The following is a 20,535-nucleotide window of genomic DNA, read 5'->3' on the forward strand; positions in this document are numbered from 1 at the left end:
GAAGGTGCGGGGGTCTGTGCGCTCGCCTCCACGAGATGCTCGTCTCTCCTCCCCGCATCTCGCCGGAGATCTCCCGGACGCTGAGCTTGGCGAGCTGTCACGAGATGCACACATGACAGTCGAAGTCGATCGGCCTCATCGGCGGATTGAGGTCATGCCTATTCCATCGTCATCTCTTCAGCCTGCGTAGCGTACGACTTCTGCCAGGGCGATGCGGCAGTCTCAGCTACGTGGGCCAGCTCTGCTATAGGTATCTGGATTCTTTCTTCTTCGATTCAATCGGTCCTCTTTTGGCAGCCGCACACTCTCATCCACCCAGCTCTCGCTCTACAAGCCTCTTCAATGTACTATCTCTCCACCACCCATCGCCCCTGCTCCACTGGCCCCCACCACCAGCTGAGACACCCACCCCTGCTGAAGCCGGCGGTGTAGCCGAACCCTTACTACCGGCGTCACCGCCCGCGAGGCTAGCATCGCTGCTAGATAGGTCATCCCCAACTTGTTCCTCTAGAGCGCGAAATAGGTTCGTCTCCACGATGGCGTAGATGCTGAAGAGGGAGTCGCGCGGCACCCAGGAGAGTGGGGCTTCGATCGAAGAGGGGTCGGGGTCAGACGGCTGAGGTGGGGATACACCGTTGCTTGCTGAGGCTGGTGTGCTTGGCTCTTCTTGCCCATTCGCTTTTGCCTTGTCCTCGCTCTCTTCGCTCTCGTCTTCGGACTCCTCGGCAATCGCTGATCCGTTCGCTCCGGCAGAACTTGACGAGGACAATGCCCGCATCTCCGCCTGGCCGGGCCCACTACCACCTGCTTCACTCTCCCTCCTCTTCAAAGGCGAGTCTGGCGGCAAGCTGGCGACTGCCTGCGCCGAAGCGGCTGCCTGCCCCGAAGCCCCCTGCGCTGCGGCCAAAGCCGGCCCACCACTTCCTAGCTGCGCCGTCTGCCCGACGAACCTGTACCATACGCTCAAAGCGGCTCGATTCCGACCAGTCAGAATGCTCTGCAGTTCTTTCGCCTCGCCGGTATGAAGTCGAGAGCTCAACAACCCAACGAGGGCCAAGCAGGCTCGGAAGACCATGGAGTCGATCTCATCCTCCGCCTCCTCGAGCAAAATTTGGTCCCACAGCCTACAGACCGTCTCCAGCGGCAGCAAGGGGATGAACATAGTCTTAACCCAGCTGCGAGCGTACTGCGAGGGGTCCACACCGCAGTGTTGTAGATTCGCATAAACTTTGGGGAGCTGGTCGGAGAGGAGGGTGTTGAGGACTCGTTCGAATGCAGAGGATTGGGCGAGGTGCGTAGGGTCCATTGAGTAGAGGGAGCGCAGCCATGGGCGGGTGGCTAGGAGGTTGAGTAGAGACAAGAGGGTCTCGCTTGGTGAGAGGTTGAGCAGCAAAAGGGCAGCGAGAGGAGATAGGCCGGGCTCGTAGAGGTTCGGGCGCGGTGTCGATGAGGAAGCGGATGAGGTGGCGGCTGTTGCAGCTGGAGGGCGTACCCGTACACCTTCTGGACGTCTTTGTCGCTCCTGATGGATTTCGGCTGCCTGCTCTGCGCGAAGCAACACGAGGCACTCCAGTGTTTCCTTGAGGTCGTCGTACAGCACTCCACCGTCCCGTTGGAAGAGCTTGAGGCTAGGCAGGGTCCTCTCAATATCCTCCTCCATCGCCTCCTCCGCATCGGTATCCTGTTCGTTCAGTACATTCCTCGGCGGCCAAGCCCCCTCTCTCGCCTTCATCTCCTTTACTCTGGCTTTTGTGGTAGTCGCCAGGTTGCGTGGTAGCATTCTGACATTCCCAATCGCGAGCAGCCACGCTCTTCCTCTCAGACTCGGCGGGCAACCCTTCCACCAAACAAGTCTCAACCTGCTCCCCTTGACTCTCGCTGCCCTCCAATCCCCGCGTAGGATCTCGCTCTCCCACACCTTCGTAGCAGCAGCAAGCTCCTCTTCACGCCTTCTCTGTCTGTCCTGGTCCTCCTTAAGTCGCTTCGCCTCAAGAGCTTGGAAGCTCTTCATCATTGACTCAAAGTCCTGCAGATGACGTTGGTCCTCTTTGCGGGTCTTGGGCGGGAGGGTGGCCTGACGCGTGCGAGACATGTAGCGCTCCAGGGCAGAGGGGCCGCCTGAGGGTTTGCGAACGTGTGATGAGGATGGTGGGGAGGAGGGACCGGCTGCTGCGGATGAAGGGGAGGTAAATGGGCCGGAAGACCGACCTCCTGACTTTGCTGCGGCCGAGGTTGAGATGGCTAGAGTAGGGGCTGTGCCTGATGAGACGCTCAAAGTGGGAACGGCAGGACCTGCTGAGCGTCCACCTGCCGATGCCATACCAGCGGCTGCTGCACGAGCCGCAGCTTCTGCGGACGACTCTGGTCTGACATCTGACTGCGCAGCTTCAGCGTCTGCTTCGCTGTATCCCGACGGTCCCGCGGATCGGCCAGCGCTGACGGCCGCCGCCTGTGATGTTGAGGAGTTTGAAGCCCGGCCTTGTTCAACTTTGACTGCAGCTTCTTGTCCCGCTCGCTCATGATCCTTGACATCGAGCGCAACCTGCGAGTCGTTGGTCGTGGCCTTGGGCTCTGGCGGATGAAGCTGACCCTCCTGAGAAGGCGACGCCTCAGTTTCTTGCGCTTGCTGCTCAGCAGGCGAAGCGGCGCGATGTATATCGCCTTCGTCATTAGCCACGAGCATCGTGACCTCAGCCGTTGGCTGCTCGGTAGGACCGACGGGACTCGCTATGGCTGCGGACTCCTGCGTACCCTTTCTCTTCCAAAATGCCAGCTTCGACGAAGTAGTGGATGACGATGGCGTCTCGGAAGACGTGGGTCCCTTGAACTCGCTACTGATTGAATCTGTACGTATCTCCAGACTGGTCCGAGATTTGGACGAGGGCGCTCCTCCTGGGCCGTACACGGCATTCAGCCCAGGACTCCTGGCTCCATCGGCGCCTCTGCGATCTCCGCCCAGATTGATGTCAACAAAGTCAAGACCGGCACGCTCAAATTCAGAGGTATGCGAGTCATTGCCCATGTCCTCTGCTGACTCGTCGATACGGTGTGAGCCTGCATCCATCGCACTCGGTCGGCGAGACCACTGAACCGTCTCCTCTTCAAATCGCTGAGGGGGCAGTGAGTCGATGCGGCGATGTCTTGTAGCGCTGAAGTCAGGCTGCTGCTGTTCGTCTGCGGGAGTGATTGTTGTTGACCACTCTGCGCCGGATATGTCTCCAGTCGCAGGCTCAGCGTTGTCGACGTCGGCCTCATTTGTTGGTATCTTGGCGACAGCTTCGTCGCCCTTCTCGTCGTCGAGGTTGAGATCAGCGTAGTCTGTGATGTCGGGCTTGCGATGCTGCGCGTCATCGTCGAGACTGAGGGAGATGCCCCCGTCCTCTGGCGGGTCGGATGCTGATGGCATCAAGGAGTGATGATGAGGAAGGGTGTGGATAGAGGAGGCCGTGGAGAGGAAGGCTGAGCGCCGCCGTCGCCCGTTTGCCGTTGTTGGTCCGAGCGTCGACTGACTGGACGGAACAGAGGATCGAAGACGGCACACGAGTTGGAGGGTGCATGCATCTTTGCTCCCTTCTTTGCCGTCCTCTGACTGCCCATCATGGCGGATGGTCACCCCTCATCATCACGGCAACCGCCGGTGTCACCATTAGCTACATCGCATTCACGTCGCGCACGCTCTGCCTCAGCAGATACAGCCAACGCCCCATTGCCTTCCGCCTCAGATCGGGGCCTCACCGCCTCCGACCTCATTGCTCACCAATCCCTCCTCGAGCAACAAGCACGGGAAGCCATTCCCTTTTCCTACACTCGTGCTTCTTGCACTTATGAGAAGGGCTACATACGCCAACCGTTGTGGGCTTGTAAGACTTGCGCCCACCTCAACGACGAGGAAGACGTACCCATCAATGTATGCGCCGGCTGCTCTATTGGCTGTCATGCCGACCACGAGCTCGTCGAGCTCTTCGCCAAACGCGATGCTCGGTGCGACTGCGGGATGATGCCAAGCGATCAGGGAGAGCCTCACTTGCACCCTTGCAAGCTACGAGCTCCACCGCAGCACTTGATCGACGCCAACACTCGTAACGTCTACTCGCGCAACCACCACGGGCACTTTTGCTACTGTGAGAAGGGCTACACCTACGACCCGCTCGAGGAAGAGGAGACGATGTTTCAATGTCTTGTCTGCGAGGACTGGTTTCATGAGTCGTGCACGAGCCTGACGACGAATGATGTCGACCCAGGTAGAGGGCATGTCATCGAGCGACAGGCTCCACTCATTGCCCACGAATCGTTCGATTCGTTCATCTGCGACGCGTGCGTGAGGGAGAACAGGCCGTTGCTGCATTACGTCGGGAAAGAGGGGTGGGGCGCTTGTTTGGAGATGCCCGACGGGGTAAAGGAAGAGGAGAACGAGGAGAAGGACAAGGAAGCATCATCATCATTCCACCCGTCGCGCGCTGAGGGATGGGAAGGCTCCTCAACAGAGATGCTCGTCGAGGCGGAAGGCCAACAACCACGCAAATACCTCGTTGTGGGTCTCCCCGCCAACACGGAGGAGCAAGAGGAGATGAAATCTCGCAAAGCCAGGGAGGCAGAGCTGATTGCCCAGTCGGATGCCGAAAGCGCTCGTATGCGGGCGAACATGAAGCGTAGCTTGTCGCCCATTGTTGAAAGAGCTGGTGACGATGAAGCTGGTCCCGGCAGCAAGCGCGCCAAAGTCGAAGACTCCAACGACGGGGGTTGCTCGCCTGGCATCATCCACTATCGACCTGCCACTCCTCTTCCACCTGGTTGGAGAGGCCACATCAGGACAGAAGAGCCGCGTTTCGCCTCTCGCACTTACCCTTGGGAAGCGACCGAAGCTGCCCGCCGCAATTTGGAGCGGCCGCGCTCACCCTCATGTCGTCGCCCACCCATCGCACCCCTTGTCGAGCGACTGCTGAGGCAGCCTCTGCCGACGACAGGCCTCTACGAAGACGACTCGTACAATCCTGGGAACAGGCAGAGTACGCAGTGCAGGTTGGATGTGTTCCTTGACGAGGGCCAGGACGAGGAAGAAGGAGCGCTTGGAGAGAGCAGCAGCAGTGCCATCAAGGGCTGGCGCAAGCGCCTCTGTCGCTGCTCCACCTGCGTGGCCGAGCTCACCTCTTATCGCCACCTAGCCGGCATTCTTCAAGAAGAGGAAACCTACGAGCCTCCCTCAAGCCCTCGCGCTTTAGCTCAGCAGCTCGAGCATGCTGGTTCGCCGGACGACGACGCAACTAGCTCAACGAGCTCTTCGTACGACATGGCAATGAGCGCTCTTTCTTCTCTTCCGCGTGCTCAGACTCTCGAAGCGATGCAGGGCTACTCGCGGTTGAAGGACGCCCTTTATGAGCATCTTAGGCCGTTCGCGCGTGAGGGACGGATGGTGGATGAGAGCGCCATTACTGAGTTCTTCGAGGACTGGAAGAGGAGAGAGAGGGAGGGTAGGGATTGATATGCGCAATGATATCTGTGACGGCGAAACGACATTGTAGGACCAGCGCAGCATCAATTCAGAGAGATGTGACGAGAAAGTGTGGTGCAGCAGACCCAAGGCGCGCAGCGTGGAGGCGGGACGGCGCGTGTTGTTTTGGCTTCGGGAGGGCGGAACCACAACCAACACTTTGTCCTCGTTTCCTCCCGCGCATCCCTCGGCATCCCCTCACATCACATCTGCTCTCTCGCATCCTACATTGCCTGGCGTGTTGCCATGCCAGCCACTCGCTCGAAGCGTCGCACGATGGCAGCGGCAGCGGACGTGGACATGTCACTACTGCCAGATGGGGATGGACCCGCTATTGGGGACGGTAGCATGACGATGCTCATGGACCAATCGCTGCGCTTCTCGCCGGTCAAGGGTGGAAAGAGGGCCAGGAAGGGTCTGATGCCGCAGAAGAGGAAGTCATTTCAGCAGAACGAGGAGAAGCAGGGACAGTTGGACGACCTGGATGACGCAGAGCTCTCCCGCCTAGCATGGGGAGAGGCGGCCAGCTCCGGTCCGCAAGAAGGGACCGCTGCTAAGCACGAGCAGGTGCATTCGCCCTTTTCTAGCCCTGCCGGGTCTCAAGCTCAGGATCTGCCGCTTGCCGCATTCTCACCCAATGTCGAAGTCCGCCGTAAACGATCACCGAGGAAAACAGCCACGCCGAAGTTCGACACAGAGGGTTGGTCGAGCCATGATGACCTAGCAGCAGACGAGACGCTTGCTGCTGCGAATGCTCCACTGCCTGAGCCGGTGAAGAGGCCGGCACCAGTGGCACATGTAGCGTCAGTGTCTCAAGCACTGCCACCTCCAGCATCAAAGCTTCCAACGAGAGCAAAGCCTCGAGCAACAAGCATCGCCGCCCTCGTCGCCGGAGCAAGGGCTGCTAAGGCCTCGTCCTCTTCTTCATCCTCATCGTCAAGCCAGCATCAACAGCAAGAGAAGAAGGAAGGTCGGGAAGAGCGACGCAAGCGACTAGGTCTTGACGTTCCCCCTGCCACTGCAGCTACCGGTTCAACACACCAAGCCAATGCAGCGTCCTCCTCACCCGCTCCAAGCTCTCCACCCAAACGTAAGCTCACCTCGCTCCTGTCCTTCTCGCCGAGCAAGGGGAAGAATATCGCCCCCGTACCGGTAGGCAACCTGGACCGCGCTGCAACAGCATCGTCGTCGTCGGACTTGATGTCCTCGTCACCCCTTCGCCGTAAGGAGAAGCGACAGGGGCCAGAGAGGAGCAGCGATTTGCTGAGCCTGATGGGCAAAACTTCGAGCCCGCAGAAGCATGCGACAGCTGGTGTGGCAAGAACGACAGCGTCAGCGGCAGCCGAGCCAACTGCAGCCGTAGAGAGATTTTCGGACATCGCTGAGGACGAGAAGGAGCATCACCGAATCGAAGAGGACATCGAAGAGGTGGAAGAGGTTGTTGAGCAGGAGACTGCCGCGGTGCTAGAGGGAGCTGAGCTGGCAGAGGTCGAGATGGAATTGGATGCCACCTCTGAGGCTCAAGAGCAGGACGATCTCGAGGTCAAAGACGACATGACTGCAGAAGAAGCCATTGACGAGCAGGAAGGAGGGGAACGAACTTCGATCCACGGTGACGCCGAGGAAGCCGAGCAAGAACTGGACGTCAAGGCTGAGCAATTCGATGAACACGTCGAAGATGACGTGCATGTGCCATTCGCTGTTCCGCAGCAAGAGCCTGCTGCCGCAGGCATCGAGGAGGTGCCCTCCCCCGCTGCCGCTATCATCGGAACACCTGCGAGCTCTCGTCCTCGCCGCAGAAGCAGTCGGCTCTCCTCATCGGCCCTGACCGGCTCGGCCAGCACGAACGACCTTGCAACAGCGCTCTCCCAAGCCGAGACGAAGGTGGCCATCGAGAGCGCAGCCGTCGCGACGTCCAAGCCACCAGCAACCCGCCGGACGCGAAGCAGCATGACCCACAGCGCGTCCACTGGCGGCAAATCATCACGTCAAGCCATTGCAGCACGCGACGCCAAGCTGGCGGTTGCAGAGTCGAAGGCGACGCGGGTATACAGGGAGAGGAAGGCGGCGGCAGCGGCGGCGGCAGCGGCGGAGGAAGCGAGAGAAGTTGCGCGACCTGCAACATTGTCGGCATCTGCTGACATGAGCAAGGCGATAATCGGCTCTTCTTCGCCGGCCAAGAGAACAAAGGTGACGCGCAGTGCCGTGGCTCTGCCTGCGGCAAAGGAGGAAGCCATCGATGCGAAGCCTACACGTCGAACAGCCGGTCGAGCAGCACTGGGAAAAGGCAAGGCCGGGACCCAACGCCAGACTGCATCGCGAGCTGGATCTGCCAATCAGTCGACGCCTACCGACCTCGACGTCCCAGCAGGATATCGTGTCACGTCCACTGGTCAACTTGTACCCACTGCTGCCTCCAGTACTGCCACTGTTCCGAGCGCGAGCAGCAGGACGCGTCGCACAGCACCTGTTGCGTCCTCGGTCAGCTACACCCCATCAGCAGCGCATTTCTCCTCCCTATTGTCTGCAACGGAGGCCAGCGCCACCTCCTCCTCGTCCAGGGCGCTCGGGGCGGGCGATGTGCCTGCCTACCTGGCGCGTAGGAGGGAAGAGGTGCAACGCGAAGTAGACGACGAACTTGCACGCCGCATCGAGAAGGCGAGGAGGGACGAGCTTGCGCGCTCTGGCGCTCGTGGGAGCTCTAGTCGCTTTGCTCACCTTCCTCCAGCACTCATGGGCCCCAAAGGTTCCAGCAGCTCATCTCGCACAGCTGCCCCAGCTCCTGCACCCCCCTCAGCTCTGTCGCAACGCCTCGAATCTCGTCGTGCGTGGGAGACGTCCCGCCGCGCTCGTGACGCTCTGGTCGAAGCGGAGCGTGCTGCAGCTCGTGAGGAGAGGGAGAGGCTGGAGGCGGAGGAGCTGCGCAAGGAGAGGGAGAGACGATGTCCGAGGGCGAATCCTGTGCCGGAGGAGATTTACGGGACGGTCAAGAGGGAGAGGATCGGGAGAAGGAGAGAGTAGGGAGGAGATCATACCACTCATCCATCCATCTTTTGCTCACTGTCGTTGCTTGTGCGTGCAATTGAGTGTCAGTCATCTCATTTACACGCCCAGTAACATTCTTGCTTCTTCTGCACTCCTCAGCCCTTCTACAGCCTCGCAGCGCTTCATCGCTCCTTCGTACCCCTCGACCAATCGGCGCATGGCCTCTGCGTGCACCTCACTCCTCTGTCTCGGCGCCTGAACGCGGCTGAGCCAGGAGGGAGGCGTAGCGAGGGAAAGTGAGCCCGAAGGGGAGGACAGGCGAGCGCTGAATGATTGGAGGCATTCAAGAGTTGCCGCAGAGGATGATTCGGAGAGTGCTGGAGAGAGCCCGCTGGTCACCAGGACGTGGGCGTAGGTGGAGTCGACTAGGTCTCGATGCGTTGCAGTGAGGGCAGTGCGCGGAGGCGCAAGAAGCGGAGACGAGGAAGCTGCGCTGCTGCTCCTTTCGAGTGTTGTGACGATCCGCTCAAGACAATTGAGCCGGAAGACGAGGCCTTGTGCATGTGCCGTTGCTGCGGAATCTGGGTCATCGCTCTTGCTTGGCGATTTGCTCCCCTTGGCCGGCGATGGGACTTGGGCGGCTTCGACAATGAGGCCTTGTGTAGTGTCGACTTGGCGGAGCATAGCATCGAGAAGTGTCGACAGGACCGAGGCAAAGGAAGTCGTCTCGTCTGCCTGGCCTTCAGACTCCTTGCTCTGCTGATCCGCTGCGACCAGGACGGACTCTGCAGCAGTATCACTCGCAGAGGACGGCGCCTGGTGACCGTGCTCCTCCATAAGCTCCTTGACAGAAGAGAGAGCGCTCAGCAAGCTCGCTGGTAGGCCAAGCTCTTCTCCATCACCCCTCATTGCTGGGACTTCACCGCCTTGATTGTCTAGCTCTCTCGCTTGCCTCTTGACCGCATCACCGAAAGCTGTCCACGCCGTCTTGTTGAGGTCGTCGAGCACCTTCGATAGAGTCGCCTTGCTCCCGAGCGTATCGAGCATGACCTGTCGGTAAAAGTCAACCAAGTGGGCCAGGCGAAGCGCCACAAGTGGGGAAGACTGGACGTCGATGGTCTGCTCGACTCGTACGCTGAGAGGTCGAGAGCACCCTTCAAGGCTGCGGTTTAGCGTATCCCTCACGTAGTGCAGGCGACGAGTCGTAGCCTCCGTTGCTGTAGCTTGAGTCGCCTCTGGCATCTGGCTGCCTCTCCTTCCCCAATCAATACTCCCTTCGATCCCCCTTCTCCTTTCCCCTACCCTCCTGCCTCCTTCGCCTTCTTTCTCGCCGAAGAGCTGGCCTAAGAACTCTCGCTCCCCTGCAACGGCCTGGTGCACCCATGCTAGCATATCGCCGACGTACCGCAAGGGATCGTGGGCGTGCATTTCGATGGGCCGAGAGAAACTGGGCGTGTTTGCTGCTGAGGACCCCTCTCCACTTCCTCGCTGCAGAGCCTGCTGGAAAGCGCCAGCCAGGTAGGTGCTCCTCATACCTGCAAGAATACCCAGCGCCGGAGCAAGCACCTCTTCCCCTTTCCCTGCTTCTGCCTCTACCAACCGTCTTACACTGTCCCTCAGTATAGGCCCTACGTCCAAGCCCTCTTTCGGTGCCTGCCGAAACTCAAAGTTGAGAAAGCGTCCTAGCTTCTCGTGGGCCAAATCCAATAGTTGACCCGTAGAAGCCATCACGTCCGTCCCTGCCCTTGTCCCACCACCCGCTTCTCCGCCTCCTTCCAGCAGGGCGAGACAGTCCTGCCTCATTACTGCGAGGCGGTCCATTGCAGCGAACAACTCGTGTCCAACGGGGGAGTCGCGACGTTCGATTGCTTCGCGCTCCGCAGGTGGCAAGGTGAAGCGCTCCAAGAAGAGGCGAGCGAGGAGAGCTTGCTGTTTTGTTGCACCACGTTGTCGCTCTAGCCCTGCTGACTGTTCGAGAAGGTAGCGAACTGAGTCGTTTGAGTGAGAGAGGGAGGAATCTACGCTGTCGCAGGTGGCGCGCATGGAGGCGAGACGGTCGTGTATGCTGTCGAGGTGGTCGGTGACGGTGTCGAGGTGGGCAAGGTACTGTGTCGTAGAGGTGAGGAGGTCGGCGTGGGCATCTTGGGTGAGGTGGGACTTGATGTGCGAGAGCTGTACGCTTGCGGCGGGGTGCGAGGACGAGGTGGGAAAATCGAGTCCGTCTTCTTCGTCACTCGAGTCTGCGAGTAGTCTGTATGCGCTCTTGCGTTGTTTGACAGCCTTGTTGTTCTTCCAAGATTGCGTCGCCTGCCCGCCCAATGCATATCGACCCTCCAAAGCCCTCAGCCCCTTGGCGACGAGTTCATCATCGCGACTGGAAGGCGGACGGGTGAGGATGGAGCGAACTTTGAGTGAGAAGGGGTGTGCTCCTGCTCCTCGCTGCGCTGAAGATGGTGGCGCAGAAGGACCTGCTGCGTCTAATGCGGCATCGTTGCCACCGTTGAGTGTCGGCGAGAGCATTTGTCTGTAGCAAGAAGGAAAGCAAACGCGAACGGAGTCGCCCTCGCCGGAAAAGCGAGTGGTCAAGGCGCAACCTGGCGGAGACGCGCAGACGCCTCGCAGACTCGAGGCGTTGGATGCGGCTGTGCCTCCCCTCAAGGCCGAATGATCTTGGCATCCCATCCTCACCTTCCCCAGCCTCGCCCATCATGGGGTCTTGCCTCTCACGCTCCTCCTCATCATCATCTTCACCCGCTCACGCTAATAGACTTGGCTCCTCATCGACAGCCGGACCTCCAGCAGCCTCCGCGGCAGACGATCGTGAAGCTCGTGCCCAAGCAGCAGAGCGCCGTCTTGCTGCGCATCAAGCAAGAGGCACTGGGGGAAGAGGCACCGAGGGAGATCTGGCGAGAAAGCTCAAGGAGCAGCAGAGAAGCGGTGGGACGAGTGCTGCGCAGGAGCGCGGAGGTCAGGCCGCAGATGAGGAGATTAGGAGGGTGAGTTGATGGAGGGGGTCCCCAAGAGATTGGGGAGGCGTATGCTGACATTGCTCTTCACAGTGGGACTGATGGCAGATGAAAGAATACCCAAGATGACCCGTTAGAAGACTTTACAAAGCTCCACTTGCTCTGCTACAGTTTGGGACTGGGCATCTCAAATGCGTAGACTCAGTCTCTCTCACAAAGCAGAGCTGCTTTTCAATTGCTTTCTTGCTTGCTTGTTCACTTCAACTACTAGAATAAGTACAAGTTGGGCTGGAAACTAAAAGAAGAGGGCGATAAACGAAGTGCGACTGACGACTAGCAACTAACGACAACAACGACGAAGAGACGATCAACGAAGCGAAGCGGAGCGGCTCGTGGCAGGCGGTTGAGCGAGAAAATGAAGTAGAGTACGACGAGGGAGGAAGGAAAAGACTGCGAGGATGGTTAGCGAGCCGGGAGATGATGCTGGGTGCTCGCTGACTTATGTGCATGCGACGTATGCTGGCCGAGGTGGAGAGGGAGGAGTTGGGAGGGAAAAGTGAAGACGGTGCGTTGCAGGGGCGTCCTCTTGTGTCGCGGGTCACCCCGGTATCGGTATCGAGAGTATTGTCCAATCGTCTAATCGTGGGGTCGTCGTCCCCTCATCCCGTCGTGGCCGCCTTCCCATGCCCACCGGCTACAGAACCGCCACTACCAGACCTCGCCTTCCTCGCACTCCCATTGCTGGGTCCCGGCCCTCCTTCAGCCGCAGGAGATTGCCTACTCTGCACAGGCGTAGCCACGAGCGGGGTCATGATCGACAAGCCAGGCAAGTTGTTGTTGGAACCCTCCGAGCTCAGCGCCGGCGTCATGGCTCCGGGCGTGGCAGGAGCAGTAGGCGGCGCTGAGCGGTTGTGTGCCATGTGTGCTCTGATGAGATGACCGGCCGCGAGAGCCGACATGAGGGAGAGTTCACCAGCCATGACCGACGCAACGATGATGCGGGCCAAGCGCTGAGCATTGGCACCGGGCGTCGTCGAGTTCGCACCGGCCACACCCAGCAGCTCCAGCATCGCACGCTGAGGTGAGAGACCAGTGCCACCACCAACGGTGCCCACCTCGATGCTGGGCATGCTGCAGGTGATCAGTAGGTCGTCATCCTCATCCTCATCGCCGCTCTTGGACGGCAAGGCCTCCATGAGGGTAATGCAGTTGGACGACTCAACGTTCTGTGCTGGGTCCTGCCCGGTGGCGAGGTAGATGGCCGTGAGGATGTTGGCTGCGTGCGCATTGAAGCCACCTACGGAGCCGGCCATAGCAGACCCGACGAGGTTCTTGCGCGTGTTCAACCTCACAAGAGCCTCGGTGGTAGTCTTGAGGACCGTCTTGACCACCTTGCCCGGCACGACCGCTTCTGCCACCACGCTCTTTCCTCTGCCCTCGATCCAGTTGATCGCTGCGGGCTTCTTGTCGGTGCAGTAGTTGCCCGACAGGGACAGAATGACCGCCTCGGGGAAGTGGTCCTCGATGAGCATGCCCAACGCCTTCTCTACGCCCTTTGAAATCATGTTCATCCCCATGGCATCTCCCGTCGCCGTGGCGAAGCGGACATAGAGAGTGCGCCCAGCCATCACGGAGCGCAAGGATGCGAGGCGGGCGAAGCGTGACGTCGAGTCGAAGGAAGCTTTGATAGCTTTCGCGCCCTCGGCTGAGTCGATCCAGCGCTTGCACTTGGCCGCAGAGACGATGCTCGGGAACTCGATGGCGGGGCCGCGCGTCATGGCGTCCTGAGTGAGGACAGTCGTCACACCACCACCGGCGTTGAGGGCTTTGCAGCCTCGCGAAGTTGAGGCGACGAGCGTTCCCTCTGTTGTCGCCATAGGAATCGGTGTCACCTGGCCGTCGATGTTGAGCGGCCCAGCAATGCCCACCGGGATCGGCATAAAGCCAACGACATTCTCGCAGCAGGCGCCCATGACTTGGCTGTAGTCGTAGCCCAAGTGCGGGAGGAGCGATGACTCGAGCGTGCCGGAAAACGATGCGCGAGAGACGAGCGCTCTTCGCACCCTGACCGCCCTCGCCGGGTCCTGCAGCGTCTTCTCGAGTGCGTACGGCGCAATCTTCCCCTTTTGCGCAAGGATGGTAATCTCCTCATCGTTGAGGCGGAACACACCTCCTCCACCGGCGTAGATGTCCAGCAGCTGCTCGAAGGGGCGCGTCTCTGTGCGTCCATCGCGTCCAATGTGGCTGGTAGGCTGCAATCGCAGGCCACTCCTGCGCTCGTCGGGCATACCCATTGCTCCTTCGCCCTCCGAGCTGGCGGGGATATCGGGCTTCTTGAGCTCTCGCAGCGCGTCTCCAGCATCTTGGCTGATGGCGACCGCGGGAATGGCAGTGGTGGCTGAAGACGAAGTGGCACTGGTGTTCGAATCGACGGTAGGCTGTTGATCCTTCTGCGGCCTCGGCAGCTTATCGAGCTGCTTCCTGCCTCCCTGCTTCGTAGCTTGCTCTGCCAGCTTCTGGTGATACTGCGTCAGCTCAGCCGACTCGGTCGCGGGTCGACCAGCCTTGGCAACTGGCGGATGAGATCTTGAGCGGTAGTAAGGGGGCTTAGGGCTGGTCGTCTTCAAGTCTCGCTCCTGATCGAAGTGAGCGCCAAGCATGCGAGCTGCGGCGAAGACTGCAGCGCCGGCTGCGTTGCCCTGCGTCACGGCAGCGTTGCCTGACGCGATGCCCTTGAGGAGATGAGCGTTGAGGAAGATGCTGATGGCCAGGGCGAGTGACATCCACTTGGAGATGACCGGGTCACCAACGATGATTGACCAGCCGGTCATGAAGCTGTCGAGGACGGCTAGCGAGCCGCCTCCCCTGCCAAAGGAGGCCTTGACCGAGCTTGCGACGTTGTTGGATGACGAGGAGTGGCGGACAGATGAGCCGGCGCCGCCTGAAGCGTTCAGAGCAGCATCGGCAAGCTGGCTCCGGTCCTCGTCGGCCTCGGGAGCGCCGTCAATGAGAACAAAGATGACCGGATTGGCGACTTTGACAATGACGTCGCGTTCCTTGCCCTGCGACAAAGCAATGCTGGACAAAATGGGCGACAGAGTGGGCGAGTCCGTGACGGGGGCGAAGAGAGGCGATGACGTCGAGAGGGCGTCGAAAAGATTGAGCTCCTCGATCGATTGATGGCGAGAAATGGCCGACTGAGCCGTCAGGGTCGAGACGAGGTTAAGCGAGTGCATGGTGAGGAAGGCTGTGATGAGGAGCAGCTTGAGGCGAGCCACCGGGTTCTCCTTGCCGCTGCGGCTGCGCTCGAACGGCACCTTGCCCAGCAGCAACTTCAGCACACGACGCCAGAGGGGACGAGCAGCCTTCTTCCTGTCAGGTGAAACCTGACGAAGGGCAGCGGCGCTTTCGTCACTTCGGATGGACGTCGGCGTCGTGACATTGGAGACGGGCTCGTCTGAATCGACGTTGGGCGGGGTGCTAGGCCTGGGCCTCGGGGCGCGCAGCCCTCGCATGACCTTGATGCGGTGCACCTCGACCATGACGGTGAGGATCGCGACGAAGAAGATCATAAGGAAGGCGCAGTCGAATGCCAGAATGAGGGCGGCCAGCTGGCAAAACTCCCGCAGGCCGCTGAGACCGCTCGTTGCACCGACGAGGAGTACGGCAATCTCGATGGCGTAGTCGCGAGCCAGCTGCGGGCCTACTTCCTCGACTGCGCTGCTGACCACGTCGGGTGCTGGAAGCGGTGTAGGCGATGACCAGCGCAGCTTTGGCTCTGACTTCAGACGAGCGGTGAGCGCTCGAACAAAAGACTCCTCTTGTGACATCTGCGGGTCTTCGCTCGTCAATCCGGCGAGGTCCTGGCTGCTGCCGAGGTCTGAGGCCATAGCATCATCGCCCCTTGGCGTCACTTGCGAGTCGACCGGCTCGGGCGCAATCTCTGGGTGGGTGAAGACGGCGCGGGTAAGAAGGAAGGGCTTCTCAAAGCCGACGATGATGACGAGGAAGGGCAAAGCCTCGGAGAGGCAGATGGGGTCGACGACGACTCCAAGGACGGATGCTGCAGTGAGGGCACAGAGGAAGGCGAAGATGCAGGAGGCGAGGACGCAGGTGCCTGTGAGGGGTGGGGCGAAGTAGGATGATCAGCTCTCGCAATGATCTCCCAACGTCGGATCTCTCGCGGTGCTCACCCAGCCAGAAGTTACTGCCAAACTTGCGCATCGACAGGAACAGGTTGACAAAGGTGCCGTGCATCATGACATAGGCCAACAGCATGACGCCGATATCTGCCGAGTCAGCCTTTTGCAGCAAAGCCCAAAAACGGATCACAAAGGCCCGGATCGTGTAGGCAAGCCAGCGAATGTTGCGCAACTCCTCGGTTGCACCGGACTTTCTACGTCCTCCGGGGGTGTACTGCTCCAGATCAGAATCGGAGATGACGGAGATGAGATTGAGCTGTCGATCCTTCTGAGTGAGCAGCTTAGCGTCTGCAGCTGCTGCGGGACCCCGAGCGCGTTGCTTGCCGGCTTCTACGGATCGCGAGGCGTTGTCCACGATCGAGGCCAAAATGGCCGAGTCGCTTGCTACCTCGAGGAGAGCCTTGCGAGGTGAGACGAAGCTCCCCTCCTGAAACACTCGACCGAAGCTGTAGGCGTTGAGATCGCCAATGGCATCATAGATCTTTGTCGGGGTGGCGAGCTCAGTGCAATTTTGAGAGAGCTCAGAGTAGAGCTGCTCTGCGACGGCAGGCAAGTAGGCGTCCTTGAGAGGCACGCTGTGCGGGCGAGCAAGGAGGTCAGTGGGCAATTCTTTTTCGAGTGAGAGCTCCTCACCGACTCACGTTCCCTGACGAGCTGCCGCTGATGGCGAAGTACTCCCCTTCTCCGAGTCGGCGAGAATGACTGGCTCTATGATGAGTGTCGTGGCGTCCTTGGGATGCAGCGCGGCGTCGTCTGCAAGTGGCTGCCAGGCCGCCTTTCCTCCTGCTTCTCTGAAGAAAGTCGTCGTCTGACTCTCAATGGCGCCCGTCGACGTTGGTGGTGTGCGGTTCGAAGTCGAAGAGGCGGCGGCGAGCTGGACAGCATCGCGCTTGAGTGGCTCAAAGAAGTCGGAGTGGGCGACGGCCTTGAGGAGCTGGAAGTACGCTAGTGTGACGATGATGAAGACGGTCACAATGACCTCAATCGGGTTGCGGGTCGCTCGATGTGCCAATGTGCGGATCAAGGTGCGTGGCCACGACTGCGAAAGGGAGCGCAGGTCCGAGGACGATGACGCCGAGCCCGCCTTGCTCCTGACTTGGGGCTCAGCATGAAGCTGTCCCATGATGACGGCGAGAGGCTTGAGCGATGCGATGCGATATGATGATGTCGATGAAGATGGTGAAATCGAAGTGAGAGTCTGGAAAAGAGGGTAGCAGGTGACGCAGATGCCAATAGAATCCTCGGTCTCTGTCCCTCTCGCCTCTCTCTTTCTCCCTTTGCCTCGCTCGTCGATGGCAATTACCAATAGAGCTCCCCGCCGGTCGAGACCCTATGTGTCAAATCGTTGAGTGCGGTACACTCTGCGTCGAACTGTCTGTCAAGCAGCGAGATGGTGGTCTAGGCTGCACTGCGATCAGACGTCGCAGAGGGAATGATTTGGGGACAAAGGTAAGATTGCCCTCGGCGTCAGGCGTCGAGACAGACAGGCGGGCTTGGGCCTCTGGCCTCTCACCGGCTTCGACGCGGTCGAGCGCGGGCAGTCGGGCGGGGCTGCCTAGTTGAGAGAGTTGAGGGCTCGAGAAGCCACAGCCAGTCAGCAAAGAGGGTCCACGACTTCCACAACGCGGGATCTCGAGGACAAAGGAAGCAATCGGGCTGGTCTGCCACGATGTTGATGATGGCAACATTGCCCTCATGACCATGCTCGAAATGATCTCATGGTCGTGTGCCTGGCCGCTCACCAAATTTCGCCCAACCTGTCGTATCTTTCTCTCTGTCGCCTTATTCTCAGCGGCAAGGGGCTCGCTGCCCCACAGAAGAGCGAGGCGTTGTTCCGCACGTCGACCACAAAAAGCAGCGAAGAACAAGAGCGAGCGCGGAGAGTCCGGCACCAGCGGCGAGGGCGGCGGCAAGTCAGCGAACGGGCATCGCGAGTGTGGGCGGGCGTGGCAACGCGATACGCGATGGAGAAGGTGAGTGTGGAGGCCCAGCAAGGCATTTGATTTGATTCGTCGCCAACTGGCGCTTGATCGTATGGCCCTCAATGTGGAAGGTGTCACGTCAATGCGCCTTTCGTGGTGCCAACGTCTGCGATTGAGCTTCTTCGGCCGGCCAGGACGCGTCGAAGAACAGGCGCAGCGCCCAGCTACGGTCGATGGCTCCTTTTGGTTACGACCAACGCAGTCAAACGATCACACAATCAGACAAGTTGCGTTGCTATGTGCTTGTATTGACTAAATGAGATGAAGAAGAGCGTGATGAAGACTGGCTGACTTGGCCAACTGCTATGAGTAGGCAAAGACAAAAAGGGGGCAGGTGGGCACGCCAAGAAATCGTGCGTGCCCACAACCATCCAGGGAGGATGATGTAGGAAAAGGTGATGAAGGAAGCAAAGAGGGAACATTGCGATTCAGGGGATCGTATCGTTGATGCTGCGTGGTTCGTGAGAAGGTGGTGGGTGGTGATGGTGGTGGTGGCATCGTCGTCGCGTGCTTTGCGTGAAGAAAAGGATCGAGATGGGTGCTGTGTACTACGGCGTCAACGGTGTCTCAGAGCGGTGACTCCTCCCTCTCATCCGCGCCATCAATCTCGCTCGGTGCGCACGACTCGCTGGTCGGCCTGACCAAGCCCTCCTGCCCAAATAGGTCGACCCTCAATTGCCCCAAGTCCTGCTGGTCGATGTCCGACTCTGGTACAACCGCGTCAGGGTAGGTGGTGCGGGCCCACTCCACTACGTAGTTGGATGCGCGCATGAACTTCTTTGCGGCGTACTTCTTGTGGAACTGCGGGTGCGCAATGGGGCGCAGCGTGTAGTCGAGCATGATCTCCGCGGTGCCCAAGAGCTCATACTCGGAGTAAGACGAGTAGTGAACCAAGGTGGGAGTCCAGGGCCCACGCTCAAGGACTTTGCGCGCCATCCAGATTGAGGCGGCAGCGATGAGAGAAGGCGGATGCTCGAGGAGGCGGTAGTCGACGAGAGAGATCTCCATGAAGTACTTGGCTACGGTGCGCGTCTGAATATCGTAGTTGTCTGCCTTGGAAATACGGCGTAGGAAGTTCATCGGGTTGGCATAGCTGAGATTGAAGCCGAGGACTTTGAGCATGTAGCGCTCCGCTTTTAGGATCTCCTCGGTGTCGTAGCCGCCGTCTGCAAGGTAGAGGAAGTTGCTCACGCTAGGGCAAAGGACCTCCTCGTACTTGGCTGCGATGAACATGGCGGTGAGGCCGACGAGCTGCAGCTTGTTGAGCGAGATGGCGCGCGTGGTGAGGAACCGGTCCACAACGTTGAGGGCAAGGAACAGCGTCTCGGGCAGCATGCGGAATTTGGAGTGCGTGTCAATGAGCCAGTCGACGAGGACACCGCGCATGCCCCAGTCGATTTCGCCCTGCGTATCCATGTAGCTGCCGTTGGGCATCGTCGTCATCTCGAGGTCCTTCATGTAGGCGAAGATCTCGTTCACGTACTCTGCGACCATGAGGGGGTCGTCGGCGTCCTCAGCATCGAGGTCTTCCCATCCTTGGTCCTTGGCCTCGCCCGTCGCATCATCAGCGCCGACAGTCTTGACTGTCGCATCTTGGTTCTCTACGTCCTCGCCATCGTCGTTGACCTTGACGCGCTTATGGTCGCGGCCGTCTTCGACTTCCTCTTCTTGAGACTGCTGCTGCTGCTGCTGCTTCTGTTGAGCTGCTTGACGCGCGCGAGAGGCAGCTGTTGGTCTAGACGCGGCACCTCCGTTGGCCACCGTCCTTGACGCCGTGGTGGTAGTCGTAGTGGTGCGTCGCGATGGTACGCGTGAAGCAGGCGCCGTCGTCGCAGAAGAAGCCGTCGTACGCCTGCCAGCCATGGCGCTGGACTCGGCGCGAGGCACCTTTGAACCAGCTGCACCGGCGACTGACGCGCTCTTTGACCGTGTCGCGAGTCCACCCTTGCCATCCTTGTCGTCAGTCGCGCTGCCCCTAACTGACCCTGCTACGCCGGCAGACTTGCTCCTGTTGGCATTTGTGAGGTCGCCAAGGGCAGCTCGTTTGCGCGTCCCAAGCGTGCTGGAGGAGGCGCCTGACGCGGCCCTTGATGACGTCCCAGACGCAGCATCATCGGTGCCGGTAGCCGCAGCGTCCTTCTTGACGGCTCGGGGGACATTGGAGGTGCTGCCTGCTACGCTGCCAGTTGTGCGTGTCCTGAGAGGTGGTCGGCGAGCGTTCTGCGCGATGAGAAGGACGCGGTGAGTAAGACGCGCTGGTGTGGTGATGTAGACGCGATGTAGAACTCACGCTAGCCATGCTGTGGATGTTGTGTGGTAAGCGAAGGGAGTTGCAGAGCTACACGATCGCTGAGAGAGGAATAAAGAGGCGCGACGTCAGCACGTCTGGACTTGCGCATACGGGGACATCTACGAGTCGCGATGGAGGCGCGATGGAGCGCGAAATAGTAATCGCGAGCTGCGTGACCTTTGACCAGCAATGCAAGAATGCTCGGCCGCCATCAAATGCAATCAAGAACCCCTCAATAGGTCGCGATCCTCCAATCGCGTCCGGGCCAGATACTCACGTTGACAAGGGCCTGTTACTCAACTGGTCAGGCGTTTGATGATAGCCTTGCGCGCGTCACGAGGTAAGAGGATACAAATGACGTGAGGCTGTTGCAGACGAGGGTCTAGCTGGCTGATATCGCGATCTGCGTCTAGCCTCTTTCGAGACGTGTAGGAGCGAGCGTTGCTGGTTGAGATGAGGGAGGCTGGCTCAAGTGCTGCTGCTGACCGAGGATGGCGGCAAGAAGGGAGATGACAGCGAGAAGGGGAGACGAGGACCGAGTGTTGACGAGGACAAAGCACGCCGAAGACTTGACGACGACGACGAAACGACGCGGTCAGTCGCGAATTCCTGCGAGTGATGG

The 20,535-nt window shown here is 59.8% G+C and overlaps 7 protein-coding genes across 7 annotated transcripts; 3 read left to right on the forward strand and 4 right to left on the reverse strand.

Moving 5' to 3' along the window:
- Positions 1-53: 53 nt before the first annotated feature.
- On the reverse strand, positions 54-3,450 carry BDZ90DRAFT_230400 (hypothetical protein). Its single transcript, XM_025505457.1, has one exon. The coding sequence runs from the start codon at positions 3,404-3,406 to the stop codon at positions 308-310; it is 3,099 nt and encodes a 1,032-aa protein (XP_025364143.1). The 5' UTR covers positions 3,407-3,450; the 3' UTR covers positions 54-307.
- Positions 3,451-3,570: 120 nt separating this feature from the next.
- Positions 3,571-5,479, forward strand: BDZ90DRAFT_249257 (hypothetical protein; the record flags this gene model as incomplete). Its single annotated transcript, XM_025507650.1, has 2 exons — positions 3,571-4,628; positions 5,073-5,479. Exons 1-2 carry the CDS (start codon positions 3,599-3,601, stop codon positions 5,477-5,479), a joined length of 1,437 nt encoding a protein of 478 aa, XP_025364144.1. The 5' UTR covers positions 3,571-3,598.
- A 154-nt stretch (positions 5,480-5,633) lies between these two features.
- BDZ90DRAFT_112931 (hypothetical protein) lies at positions 5,634-8,703 on the forward strand. The gene has a single exon (XM_025503234.1). It carries the CDS (start codon positions 5,735-5,737, stop codon positions 8,507-8,509), a length of 2,775 nt encoding a protein of 924 aa, XP_025364145.1. The 5' UTR covers positions 5,634-5,734; the 3' UTR covers positions 8,510-8,703.
- BDZ90DRAFT_258449 (hypothetical protein) lies at positions 8,591-10,993 on the reverse strand (the record flags this gene model as incomplete). The annotated part of the gene is made up of 1 exon (XM_025508071.1): positions 8,591-10,993. One exon carries the CDS (start codon positions 10,991-10,993, stop codon positions 8,591-8,593), a length of 2,403 nt encoding a protein of 800 aa, XP_025364146.1.
- Positions 10,994-11,135: 142 nt separating this feature from the next.
- Positions 11,136-11,868, forward strand: BDZ90DRAFT_113008 (hypothetical protein). The gene is made up of 2 exons (XM_025503235.1): positions 11,136-11,469; positions 11,555-11,868. The coding sequence occupies exons 1-2, from the start codon at positions 11,182-11,184 to the stop codon at positions 11,636-11,638; spliced, it is 372 nt and encodes a 123-aa protein (XP_025364147.1). The 5' UTR covers positions 11,136-11,181; the 3' UTR covers positions 11,639-11,868.
- A 230-nt stretch (positions 11,869-12,098) lies between these two features.
- On the reverse strand, positions 12,099-16,764 carry BDZ90DRAFT_258451 (hypothetical protein; the record flags this gene model as incomplete). The annotated part of the gene is made up of 3 exons (XM_025508072.1): positions 12,099-15,556; positions 15,633-16,216; positions 16,283-16,764. The coding sequence occupies 3 exons, from the start codon at positions 16,762-16,764 to the stop codon at positions 12,099-12,101; spliced, it is 4,524 nt and encodes a 1,507-aa protein (XP_025364148.1).
- A 1,426-nt stretch (positions 16,765-18,190) lies between these two features.
- BDZ90DRAFT_258452 (A/B/D/E cyclin) lies at positions 18,191-19,922 on the reverse strand (the record flags this gene model as incomplete). The annotated part of the gene is made up of 2 exons (XM_025508073.1): positions 18,191-19,843; positions 19,914-19,922. 2 exons carry the CDS (start codon positions 19,920-19,922, stop codon positions 18,191-18,193), a joined length of 1,662 nt encoding a protein of 553 aa, XP_025364149.1.
- Positions 19,923-20,535: the final 613 nt, after the last annotated feature.

This window comes from Jaminaea rosea (genome assembly GCF_003144245.1).
Source record: "Jaminaea rosea strain MCA 5214 unplaced genomic scaffold BDZ90scaffold_2, whole genome shotgun sequence".
Lineage (NCBI taxonomy): Eukaryota > Fungi > Basidiomycota > Exobasidiomycetes > Microstromatales > Jaminaea > Jaminaea rosea.